Source organism: Balearica regulorum, chromosome 2 (genome assembly GCF_011004875.1).
Source record: "Balearica regulorum gibbericeps isolate bBalReg1 chromosome 2, bBalReg1.pri, whole genome shotgun sequence".
Classification (NCBI taxonomy): Eukaryota; Metazoa; Chordata; class Aves; order Gruiformes; family Gruidae; genus Balearica; species Balearica regulorum.
In genome coordinates, this window is record NC_046185.1 from 18,165,306 (window position 1) to 18,179,411 (window position 14,106).

Consider the following 14,106-nt stretch of genomic DNA (forward strand, 5'->3'; position numbering starts at 1 on the left):
CATACATGTTTTGTGAATGAGATTTTTTTTTAAATTATATTTTTTAACCTTTCTCATTTTACACTGATATGCTTGCAGCAGGTAAGCAAATTCAAGGAACTGTGGCTTGCACATAGCTGAAATTTTAAGGAGATAGAATGAATGTATATGGTGATTCTGTAGTGGTGGTTATCCATGCTGAAAGGAACCTGTACCTAAGCTGTAGGCCAAAGAAGGTCAGTGGTCCAGTGTCATCAGACTCTGAAACAGACAAGGATAGATGTTTTGGTAACACAGAAATCTCTTTGAGAACTATCTGTGCACCATAAAATCCATGTCTGGAACTAAGGTCTGAATTTTCTTTCATATGAAATAATTACTTTCTTCTGGAACCTCCAGGTTTGCCACAACTGTGGCAACATTCAGACAGCAATGTTAGTTTCCTGGAAGAACATAGACACCGTGAAGATACTTCGTATTCAAAACTGTCATCCCAAAATCCTACACTCCTGGGACCACAAGATCCAAACACATTTAGCAATTAAGTTATCGACTGTAAAGTTCTCTGTATGCCTAAACATAAGCTTCCACAACATTGAGATCTGTACAAGGTGTTGAGTGCCCACTTTCATATGCCATAAAGGCCATCCACAGGAGGGGTATACAGGACCTGATTTAAAGGCCTAACTTCCCTCTATATTGAATGGTAAAAGTTCAGCTTAATGCTGAATGGAATACTCAATACCGAGCAAGTTGAAGAGGAATGTCTGGGCAAAAAAAAAAGAAAAAAGAAAAAAAGTAATAAGCCATCTTATTTTCTGGATTTTTGCATTGTATTCTGAATCATCTACCTAAATTTAGGTACTTAGATTAGAAGCGACATTACTCAAAATTCCTTCTGGAGTCAGTGAGCCACAGGCATTTCTGGGGGATGTGGTAGCTAAATTAAGATCTATCTGACAGTGAATTCAGAAGGAAAACCTTTATGATATAAATGAGAGTTCACACCTACACTGTCTGTCTTTTGAAAGGGGAAGAAGTTAATTAATCACAATTAAGTTTCAACCCCCATTTTCTGGATCCTGAGGGAATAGTAATGGTTCATGTCTGAACTGCTAAACAGCTTAGCTTTTCCCTATTAGTTCTAGCTGTATTTTCTGTGTCTCAGAATTAAGACAAATAATTTACTTACTGGAGTGATTCCGTTTCTTTGAATTGCCTTACTGGAACCAAGAATTTAATTAGCAAATTTAATCTCCCCAAAGTATGTTGCTGCTCAGAGTATCGCTTTTGATGAAGTTCCTGAACAGTGGCTGGAAGTTCTTTGTTTCTACTTAGTATAATATGAAAAGATGTAGATAAAAAAATCAACCTAATTGATAATGGAGATCTAACATGTGTGCTGTGCTGCATGATTAAAGATTGCCAATATTACTCAGCTCTGAGATAAATTTCTTAAATTACATGGGGTTTTGTGCAAATATTTACTGTGCTTTTTTAGTAAAGAGTTTTTTTCTTTATTGTTGAAAGCAAAAGATAATTAGGTATCTTTTAGTTGTCTTGATTTGAGATAAAGGCCTTGTGTTCAAAAGCATTAAAATGAAGTGGGCTTTTTTGTATGTGCCTAATGCCAGAAATGTACAGCATGTTTTAAATCTGTATTTGCTTTAGTGCCTTTATTGTAAGGCAGTGTACACTAAGGCTTGTTTAGTGCCTCAGACTTCTTGAAGCAGACAATCTGAATCAAATATCACTAAGCATGATTTCTCTTTAAACAGTTTTGGTCTCTTCTCCTTGCATCCTCATGCACCTAAAATCCCTCTAACCTGTGCTCAGCACCATCGTGTGAGCTGGCACAGGCAGGACACAGGAACAACCACAAAAACACAGATAAAATGCAAAGAGTAAATTTATTTTTGTTACCTCACCAGCTGGGGGATCCCTGAAGCAGCACCGGGCAGGGGCACACAAGCAGGGGTGCGGGCACTGCGCAGCTTGTTTCATGCTAGAGGATCACCGAACCTGCTGTTTTCGCCCATATATCAGGGATTCATGCAGGCGTAGCTTACCACTGTGCTTTGATCCTTCCCACAGCAGGGCAGGAACCTCAAGCATGTTTGATAGGGTGCCTTTAAGTCTATCACAGGCCTATGTTATCTAAACACAGATGTTCTACTTGTCGAACACACAAGGCTAAACAACGATTAGTATGATGTAGGTGGTTTTTGACACTCCAGCTGCAAGTCACGTGAGCATGTCTACAATCTTCCTCACCAATCTTCTGTTATCTTCCCACAAACATCTAACACTCTCTGACCCTTCTTAACCCATCTCCCTCACTTTCATCCTTGTGGAATCTGTTCCCTCTCCTTTTCCAATAAATCTCAGCGCCTGACAGTCACCAGCCCATGTCTTCACTCCCCTAAGATCCTGCTGCAAAATCAATTCTGTCTGCACTGCTCAAAAACCTTTGAGACTTTGAAGCTAAAAGCTGAAGAAAAGTAACCAGCTGTTGAGTCTGAATGGATGAGGTGTGACTATGAAAGTTTCCTTACCCTACAGTTCAGCACCAAAGTATATATATAAACCATAACACATGCTTTGCCTAAATGTAAACAATGCATAATTCCTATATGCCCAACCTATATTTCTCTGGTTAGAGGTTCTTAGGCATATTTTAGGGAACCTGGGTTGCCATTCCATGCCCATTTAGGATGGAGTGGGGAGGAATGTATGCAAAATAAAGTACATTATACTGTTTTAGGCTTTGCTTACTTTTCCAGTACTAGACTTCTATAACATAATTTCTCTTCTGTAATAACAGGATGGTATTATATTCAACATGCATCTGAAACCTCTGTGGAGAAAATCATATAGTTTGGACTAATAGTTTTCCTGAAATGCATAGTTATGAAAGTCCAAAAGCTGTATGGTCAGTCTTGCACTGTATGATGTCTAAAATTAGCAGACTTCAACAGAATTACAGAAAGGACTCTCACTTTGTCTACCAGAATTTATCTCAGGAAATGCAAAATTGTTATTCATACTGTTGCGCACAATATTTTCATTTTTAAACTCCCTTCTAATTTTCCCCCACCCATCCTCCATCAACTTAGCATATCTTTTCTCTCACCTGATAATTTTGGTTGGCTACCTTCTTGTCACAACAAATGAAAGCAATTAGTGTCTTTTGCTGCTAATTTATAGCTGGTGTTTACACAAAGCCATAACAAAATGGTTTTCAATTGTGCAGGGAATAATTTAACCCAATGTCTAAATATTACTTTAGTTTCAGTTCCGAGAGTATTTATGACATCAGAATTACTTTTTTTTTTTTTTTTCTTTTAGATTTGACCAATAATGTCAAAATAAACTTCTCTTTGGAAAAAGCTCGGTAAAATTTGTTTTCCATACACAGCAATGTGTACCATAGTCTAGTTATAGTGTACCAAATGTGTTAAAAAGTACAGCTTTTACATGGTCTAAGAAGAATGTGAGAAGCATCTAATATTTTTAAAAACAAATGTCTTTTTAATAGCCCTTTGTGGAGGAAATATAACTGCAATGAATGGCACCATATACTCTCCAGGATACCCTGATGAGTATCCAAACTTTCAAGACTGCTTCTGGCTTGTAAGAGTACCACCTGGGAATGGGATCTACATCAATTTCACAGTTCTCCAAACAGAGCCAATATATGATTTCATAACTGTCTGGTAAGAAAACACTTTTGGCATTTATTTAATCTTCATGTGACACTATGCAACAATATGAATTAACAAGAGTATATTTGTGATTTCTCCCTTGCCACTGGTGTTTTGTCTAGGGCAAATGAGTCATTTGCACTAGTCCATGTTTTCCAATGTACCATTCTCTCTAGATATCACTAGACATGAAATATCATGGTTTTTGTTTTAAGAATTCAAAACCAATAATAGTATGTCTCAGTTTCTTGATGAAGTGTTCATAATTAGGATATGACAGCTTATCAATAACCAAGAGAAGCAGTACTTAAGAGCGATAATAAGCAGTTGCAGCTGTATGTATTACAATGTTTTAGAGTGTTAGTACTAGAAACTACAGCAACGCTTTCTTAATTTCTTCCAAATTGGCTTCTTTTAAATGGTTAAGAGTACATAAAAGGAGAGATTGTATTTGTATTTGGCTATGACAAAAAGAGTTGAGCTGACTATAGCTGTAAACAAATTATATTATATTCTTTATATACCTGAGTCCATATCTATCAAGAATCTTTTTAGATAATGAAGCCCCCATTTTTCTTAGTTGCAAGGTTGGTAAAGGCAGGAGGCCATAACCAAGTGTAACAGCTCCTATAGTAATCTTGAAACAGTTACCAGTGAGTCTCCTAGACATTTCACACTGGCTATGACTTTTTGGAAGCTTGCCTAAAACTGTAATCCACTGATTTTCTCTATGAGGGTGCTGAGGCACTGGAACAGGTTGCCCAGAGAAGCTGTGGATGCCCCATCCCTGGAAGTGTTCAAGGCCAGGTTGGATGGGGCTTTGGGCAATGTGGTCTAGTGGAGGGTGTCCCTGCCCATGGCAGGGGGGTTGGAACTAGATGATGTTTGAGGTCCCTTCCAACCCAAACCATTCTGTGATTCTATGATTATTGAATCTGCAGACTGAAAATCTTCAGGCTGAGAGAGTAGTTTTGTAGTCTGAGTAGTGCAAAATAATGAGAGGCAATTTGGAATATTAATTATTCATTTTATGTTTCTGTTGCACAGAAATCTAATTTGAATTGACATAAATTCATATAACTCAGGATTTGATTCCTACTTTCCTAAACGTTAAACAGTTCTCAATACACTTTTGTGATCATTTCTGTAGGTCGTTCTTTTTCATCCTGTGTGCTACATACTGTCTTGTCTTGCATTCCACATACTGGATTACTTAAAATCTAACCAAAATTTGATCAGAATATCTACCCAGACTTGCCTTATTGCCTTGATAAAAGTCAGATAATTCTGAATCCCTTTAACTCTTCACCACTTGTTTTGTATATCAAATTTAGGCTGACTTTCAGAATCTTTCCTGAATTAAATTATACTTCTGTGTGCATACAGACATCTTTTCTCTATTTAATCCTACACAAACTAGAACATTACTGTCCACTTCTAGTGCTTTCTCCATTCTGCTCTTCCGTTCTACCAAGTGATTTAATTTGCTTTCAGTTGTACTCCTGTCTGTGTTACAAACTTAGTTCTTACAGTAAAAGTAATTGTATATACCATGACAAAGGTAAAACCTCGGGTTTATTTCATTATGTGTTCTTTGCTGATTTTTTTTTTAGATGTTTCGTATCCTATTTAGGTTAAGAACACTTTTAGGAGAATGTTCGGAAATTACAGCATTTATTATGCTATTAATGTATATATCACGCATGTTGTTACTTATACATGAACATTAGAGAACTGATTAGAAATTTTGATAGCTCTTTACAATGGAAAAAAATACATTTTATTCACAATTCAAATGCTTCTTCAAATCAGATTATAATGCTGATAAAACAGAAGGGGAAGGGGCAAGGGGCAAGAATTTGGACAAATGTATTACTACAAAAATTTAAAAAAAAAATCCATCATTTTATTTTAAAATTAAGTTAAAATATCTTATGCCTATAACAATTAGAAAATTTAAACTTTTAATGTTCTTCACTTTTGATCTGGAAGGAAGCAAGCACGAAAATTTAATACCCTTGCATCATGATTTTGTCCTATGTACAGTTCCACTATTGTTTAGTACTAACTTTCATTTAATTCTCCTATTGAAATTAGTATTTCATTCTTTCATAAGGTAGCATTGATCTTATCAGCAGTTCATGTATTGTCTAAATCATAATAAATAATAAAAAATAATATCTAACAATGTACGTAAACAAGGAGTTAAGAAATTAGTCAACTGCATGTCATACATAGTTTTGGTAAAAAGTACCAACATTTATATGAACGTTTACCCGAGCTCAAGAGACACAATATTTTATATAAAATACAAGGCACATCTCTCTCAGCAAGAAATTGATTTAGAAAACTACACTAGTCATAAAAACAAACTTTAAAGTAATTCTTATGTGTCCATATGCCCTACAAATTATAAATGATACCATTATAACATTTATTGGGCGGGGAAGCTAAGTTAAAACATTCTGACATTAGAGAATTTCTAAAAGTACCATGCTTAAAATAATCATTATCAATAAAATCTGCATTTATAAATAGTATTCACAGAATCACAGATTGGTAGGGGTTGGAAGGGACCTCTGGATATCATCTAGTCCAACCCCCCTGCCATGGGCAGGATCACCTACAGCAGGTTGCACGGGATCATGTCGCCGTGGGTTTTGAATATCTCTAGAGAAGGAGACTCCACAGCCTCTCTGGGCAGCCTGTGCCAGTGCTCGGTCACCCCCAGAGTAAAGAAGTTTTGTCTCATATTGAGATGGAACTTCCTGTGTTCCAGTTTGTGCCCGTTGCTCCTTGTCCTGTTGCTGGGCTTCACTGGAAAGAGTGTGGCCCCATCCCCTTGACATCCACCCTTTAGATATTTACAAGCATTGATGAGATCCCTCTCAGCCTTCTCTTCTCCAGGCTCAGCAGACCCAGCTCTCTCAGCCTTTCCTCATAAGAGAGAGGTTCCAGTCCCCTCATCATCCTTGTACCCCTCCACTAGACTATCATCTCCCATAGTTCTTCTCTTAATTTTCCTAGAAATGACCAAGTTCAAAAGACTGGGGGAGATGAGCAGTATAAGTTTTATTTATTTTCTGATAGCTACATTGAAAAGTATAGATAAGTAAATGTGAGCAGAATTTGTGTCAGGAAGATAAAATACAATCACAAATTCAATCATTTTGAGCTTGCTGCAATTTTTATTTAAAAATAAGAATATTACTTCCAAAAGGTAGTTGAATTGAGCATCTTGCTTTCTAATAATTTTTTATAATCCTTTAAGATACTACCTGTTATATTGCAGTCCACATATAGAATTTCAAAAGACTTTCAGTCTTTAATGTCTGTTTTATCTGGTTTTAGATCACTCATGCCTTTTAGACTAATCTAGATAAATTTTACTACATTATATTAAAATTTGGAGAAATTAAGTTATTTGTTTAGGAAAAAAAATCTTTTTGCATCTATTTTTCCTAGGGATGGACCAGACCAAACTTCTCCTCAAATTGGACAATTTAGTGGCAACACTGCATTAGAATCAGTCTATAGCACTTCCAATCAGATTCTGATCAAGTTCCACAGTGACTTTACTACCAGTGGCTTCTTTGTACTTAGTTATCATGGTAAGTGTGATAAATTACACTGTTTTACTTTCTGTACTGATTACTGCAGGAAGAAATCTCATGAAAAAATTACTTTACTTTTTCTAAGAAGAGTTGCTGTTATTAATATGACTGACCACCGCTAGGGTAATGCTTACATACAAAAGACTAATATGAATTATGAAAACAAGCTATTTTCTTGACTAGATATGAAATTTACTATTAGTCAAGGAAAAAAAAAAAAAAGGTACTGTGAAGAGAAATGAGCAAAAAAGGTAGCATCAGGCCCCTGCAGTTCAAGGTGCTCATCTTCTCACATGCTTACAATGCTTCTAAAATTCCTTTGTAATCTAAATGTTTGTGGGGATCATTAAATTTCTCATAGGTTTTTGAATATTTTGAAAAATGTACTGTTGTTCTAGAGATTTCAATGATAGTGAACTATACCGTGTAGTTAAACTGCCCTTGAATTAAATACTGACTGAATGAAAATACGTATTAATGCACCAAATTCTACCTCTTTTTGTAGTCATTTAAATCTTCTGTGGCCAAGTGTTCTCTTGCATTCCTGTCAATACAAGGAAACAGATTCAGAAGAAAAGGTCGTTTTAGGTGTTCTGTGAATGCCTCTTGGATTGACTTACTCCAGGAAACATGGACAGGCTACTGCCTGTTTTCTGGATCCTGATCAGATTTGGGACTAGAAAGCTTTCTTTTTGACTTAGTAAAGACCAAGGTGAATACAGATAGATAGAACTGAGGGGATTAAAGGAACTTTAATCTAAATAAAACAAAGTAAAACAAAAAAGGTCTAAATTCCACAATGAAAAAAACAGCAGCAACAGCATTTGAATTGATTATGGAGTATAGACTCCAGTAGGATTAGGCAGAGGAGGGTCATTCTCATTCCAAATCTGGGCATCTAAATTGCATGTAGTAGTCTGTGAGGGACAAACTGACCCTTTATGTTCATCAATATATGAACTGGTGTGTGTTGATATCAGTATGTGATTATATCAGTATATGACCAAACGCATGTAAAAATGCCCATACCTAGTAATAAAATGTCTAAAGAGCTTGATCGCTTTGTACTTGTTTCTTTTGTTATTGTGGAAATTGTCATTCCACAAGTGTGGGCTCTAATGTGTAATAAAGAAGCAAACTGAGCAGCACAAAGGATTATTCATGAAGAAACTTAAAACATTTTTTGGATTGATGTTGTCAAGATAAATAAATCTCTCGGTACCCTTGAGTCTGTGATCCTTCATATCAGCTACATACAATTTATAGCAATAAAAGCAAGGCACTGAGAGGAATCAAATTTATTTAAAATAGATAATTTGAGGATTAAAATGAATGATACCTCCAAATGAGAGACATTTGAAATAAATGATATAAATTGTTTATTGAATCCATTCTTTTATTACATTGGTGATTTTTTATTATTTTTTCTTAATGCAAATAGCACAGCTGTTCCATGTTTGCTTGGTGTGTTTTAATTTAAATTACTTTATCCTAAGGCAGGATGTTAGCTTTCTGACGCACTGATTTAATTGGCTCTTCATTATACAATTGACAAAAAGGAGTGGAATAGGAAAATGACAAATGTGGGCAACAAAAGATCTTACCTGGATAAAATAAAAATTTTGTGATTGACAAAAGTTTGACCAATTCGATTACTAAAGGACCCAAGCACAGGAAGTAACAAAGTAGTGTATAACTGAAGGCGAATTGTCATCTGCCATCAGTAGATGTTTCCTTGCTAATGAGAGATGCTATAAAACAATGTGATATGAAAATGTAATATCACTGAAAACCAGGCATATTTGACTCATTGATCAACTGAGTGTACACCTTAAAACAAGGAAGACTACACTGTCAGTATAAATACTTCAGTGTGATTTCTTTGACCAGATTTCTGTCCTAATTGCACTCAGATTGAAGGGAATTTCACCGGTGTCCAAACGGCCTATACTGTAATAAAATAAAGCTATACAGCTTCTGCATACTCTTCCTACTTGTCTTTTTTTTATCATTTTTTTTAATCTAATTATTTTGTCTTGCTTTTGCATACATGTATTAAAACTCAGAAAATTATTTCTTGTGCAACTTCAAATGAGAAGTTTGAAAGTAGAATTATTCTCTGACCCTATCTGCAAGTGAGATGTGCTCCAGAACTATTAATTTACTCAGAAATTTCACATTCAAAGTGCTTCTGCCCATCAGTTATGCGGCCTCTGGGTAGAATCTTTTGGATTCTAAAACTTGTCTTTATTACAAAGTTTCAAAAGTTCAGCAGTAAAAATTTATTGTAAAAAAACCCCAAACGATTGCACAATACAAAAAATATTTGCTTTTCAGATGAGATCACTTACGTGAGAAAATTGGCAACAACTTCTAAGCTTCTTAGGTTATTTATGAAGAGGGTTTTGCCACTGAAATTAAATAACTAATTAAGAACACAGATGCAATTTCCATTTCTTCATTAATTCTGAAATTCATATGTTTCCTTTCTTTTGATTCTCTTCAAAGTTTCAAAGTAAATGAATGGATGTTTATTTTTATCCTGTTAATATGGGTATTAATTCAGCTATGGTTGCATGGCTGTGTTAGCTGTCTAAGTATGGGACTGTCAACTGTGCTTTTTTCCTGTTTATAGCCTATCAGCTCCGGGTCTGTCAGCCTCCAACAAATATACCAAATGCTGAAATTCTAACTGAGGACGATGAATTTGAAATAGGTAATATAAGAGAAAATAAAAGCAACTTTTTTTTTTAAAAGGACTGCTATGCACAGAAATTTCTTGCTTTTCAAGATGCAAATCATGCCAGTAATTTGTTAGAATTCTATTTCAAAATAAATTTTTAAGAAGTCATTCCTCTTCCCATCTATGAATGAGATCCTGAATCCCATCTATGCTTCAGAGATCACATACAAGTAACACAGTAACTCCTTTCTAATTGATTTAATTTAAAAATATCTATTTCATAATGATTAATATAAAACATTATTTTATAGAGAAACAAACAAAACCCACAAAAAAAACTATGTAGACAATGTATTTTGTACCAGAAATAGGTTCTGTGACCTGAAGGGTAGAAACAAATTTGTAAAAATTAGGAGGATCTGAGAAGAGGATGACATTCTGACCTTCTAAGACATGTTAATAATATTACTTAACCACCTATCGTTCAAAGAAATATTACTTACATGATCAAATGTCAGATGTCTGGCCAGCTAGTTTTGCTCACATGATGCAAAGAAAAATAAATTTACTTTTAATATATACCAATATTTGATTAGTTATATTGGTAACAAAGATTTTTGGTTTTTTCCTTTTCGGCTCTGTAATCTGGACCAAAGAGAACTACTGAGATGTACAAATTTTTGCTTTTATTGGTACATAAAACTATATTAATTTTAATTCTTTAATTAAAATTTACAATTTCTTATTCTCACCATGCCAAATTTATGTATCATCAACTAAATTCAGTTCCTGGGTTGTTTTTTTTCCCCCCTCAGGATTGTAGGGGTTACTGACTTGATCTTGTCTCTTTATTTAGTTCCATAATTATTATCTAATAAATTATATTGCTTAAAGCTTTGTGGACACATGGTTCGCGCAGCTTCAGTCAAACCCAGACAAATTAGCAAACTATCCAACTAATAATGTGGTGGAAAACAGTGATAGATGCAGCATAGTGTGCAACACAATGCTCATTTACTACATTTCTTAGACTAATCAAAGTTGTTTATGCCAGAGGTCATTTAGCCCATTATATATGGTGGCAAGAAACTTCATTAATCAATAATGTTTTCAAAGCTAAAAGTCCCAGTTAATTGCTGTTTAATGTTTCTTTTGTTTGTTTATGTTTTGTCTTGTTTTGTTTTTCCAAACAGGAGACATAATAAGATACCAGTGTCAACCAGGCTTTACTTTGGTTGGTAATGAAATTCTGACATGCCGACTAGGTGAAAGGCTTCAGATGGATGGAGCACCACCTACCTGTCAAGGTTTTTTCTCCTTTTTCTTTTCCTCCCGCCAGACCACCTGAATGGTGATTCCTTAAATGCCCTCCGCTGTCTCTTTAGATAAGATAGCACCTTGAAAATATTTCAGACTTGTTGATGCTATTCCCAATATTATCACTGTTTGTTATGGTGAATATGTATCAAATATTAAGGCAAAATAATTAATAGTGCTTTAATGAATTTGAGGAGTTTAAAGGACTGCTGCTCTACTTTTTGAAAATAATTTCACAATTCTGTTCTTGGAGGGAGCCTAAATTTAATAAATAATGAAATGATTTAATATTATCTTGAACATAATAGTATGGAAATTTATAGGGATTTTTTTTAAAACACTAAATTAACATAGCGTGGATTTGGATGAACAAGATCATGACGTTGTTTTTCAGTGCAGCCTTAAGTGCTTCAATTTTTATTCAGTGTGTCCTAAAGAATAGGTTTTCTGTATGTGTGTGTGTATATCTGTGTGTGTTCATGTTTTCCTCCTTTTATTGAAAACTGAACAGAGAGATATAACACTACCTCTTTGTTAAGGTTGAAACAAGATTACAATCCTGCCAACCACTACCAGCACAGTATAAAGCAGTCTTTATTAAGCTGATGTTTTGATGTGTTATGCTAGAATAGAGTTTTTCCATCATTTTTGAAGAAAATGCAAGTTTTCTTTCATACCAAACCAGCTAGGGAGCTAATGGAGATAAACCTTGCACATGATTTATTTTAAAAAATGTAATCTCTTTAAAGTTTCAGTGATGGGCATATGTTTATGTTTTCTTACTAATTCTTCCATTTCCAGAAAGACATATAAGGACATACACTTAGAAGCATGTATGATAAGACATTTTGAGGGGAAAAAACCCAACAAAACCCCACAGCCTCATAAAAGTATAATTTATGTAAACAAAAGCCATTTTGAATCCTATGAGTTGTTGTGATATGCCTTCATGACCCATCTACTCCTGAGATTAATATTCTAACATCTGCTGCAATATTAAAATACTTTTCCAAATCAGTCATAAATGTAGTTGATTTATATTTGTATTAAATGAATAATACTGCCGTCTGGGTTTTCTATCAATAAGATGTTGTTTGTTTGCTCCCCCCCGCCCCGGCAATTTTAATTAATTAGCATATCTATAAAACACTCATGATGAAAGATTTATTTGGAAATAGTAAATTAATTGTAAGTAAATCTACTACTTCTACAACTAAAGCTTTAATATTTGACAGTTTATTAGTAATTTCTGAAGTTTCAAACTGGTGCACAATTTAGTTGTTATGAATTTAAACTTTTAGAATTGAAATATGACTACAAGGTGGAACGCAATTTTTAGCTGAGAGTTGAAAAATTACTGTCTTAAAAATATACCTTTTTGCTGCATTCCTCAAAAACTGGAAGGGTCAACTACTACTGCTGAATAAACTATTCCCCCCTGGTTTTATGCACAAAACTATGCAAAAGGTAAAATCATTCGTAGCAGCAAGTCTATTTCTTAAAAATGCAAAGTGATCTTGAATTACAAGTTTTATAAGAACTTTAACACAGATAATTTCTGAAAACCCATGCATTTATTTAGGTACAATTCTGTTTAGGAATAGCTTCCAACACCCCAATTTAAATTAAATTCTTAATTTAGCAGGCTCATAGTATTTAATGGGTAGAAAACCATAGCAACCTCCAGGCACTACTTTAAATGTTAAAATGATATAATAATAGATAGAACAAACAGAGACATATGTGCTGATCCTGAGGCATTCTCTCAGCACATGTTGCTGAAGGCATATTTATATTCATTGCAAGACCCAAGACAAAAACGCAGGAATGATGACTTCAGTTACCATAGTTAATCTTTCTTCTATCACACATAAATGCTAAATATTGGATGAAATACTGAATATTACATCAGTGCTCTTATTGTTTCAGTCTAAAGCTCAATGAAATTAAAATAATCTTCAAAGTTAGTAGACTCGGCAAATAATAATAATTAAAAGAAAAGAATCAAAGGAATTAGTTAAAACATGTTTAAAATGACCATTCAAACTGACCACCTAGAATAAGCAGCAACATAATTTTCTCTTGTATTTATTTGTATAATATGTAAGTTTGAAGATAGCAATATGTAAGCTAAATTTCAATATTGAAACCCAGATCAATAGAGAGCTTTGTGGAATCTACAGGTAGCAAAATTATATGCCTAAAATTTATGTCTTTCATGATTTTAGTATACTACACTGGTTTATTTATCAAATACCATACTTTAATTGTGCAGGCTGTAACACATTACATAAGAGTCACTTTCAAGGAATAAACTCAGCTATTCTGTTGGTTCGTATTTGTATTAGCTTACTAATTCTTTTCACCAGGCAGAGTATATGTTTATTGTTAGACTTCAGTGTTAACTTCTATTGCCTTAACCTAGTGCATATATTAGACACTTTACCCAGTGATGAGTTTTGGTTGAATTTTTCTTCAATTTTTAACTTGAAATAAATTAATACTCGTGTTCAACATTCATTTATTTATTGAATCTGAAGAGGACTGCTGAACAGAATTTAAATAACAATATTTTAGTTTTGAATCTAATGTATTTCAGTAAAGATACAGTAGACAATAACGAGGTATCCCTAGGAGAAAATATTGAATCAAAATCTAATTAAGATTTTATTTGGTGATTTTAATTGTTACAGTTTAGTTTATACTACATTTAGTACTATTTAAAACTATGTTGCCTTTTTTCCCTATTTTTCTCTGATATGTATCAGTTGGACCAGCATTTCTTACAATTTGTGAAGATTTACTTCTT

The 14,106-nt window shown here is 34.2% G+C and overlaps 1 protein-coding gene across 1 annotated transcript in view; it reads left to right on the top strand.

Annotated features, from left to right (window-relative positions):
* The window catches only part of CSMD3 (CUB and Sushi multiple domains 3), a 727,509-nt gene that overhangs the window by 618,660 nt on the left and 94,743 nt on the right, over positions 1–14,106 (top strand). The window contains exons 43-46 of the mRNA XM_075743489.1: positions 3,518–3,695; positions 7,149–7,294; positions 9,933–10,013; positions 11,174–11,287. Of these exons, the coding sequence (XP_075599604.1) occupies positions 3,518–3,695; positions 7,149–7,294; positions 9,933–10,013; positions 11,174–11,287 (519 nt within the window). The remainder of the gene's footprint in view (positions 1–3,517; positions 3,696–7,148; positions 7,295–9,932; positions 10,014–11,173; positions 11,288–14,106) is intronic.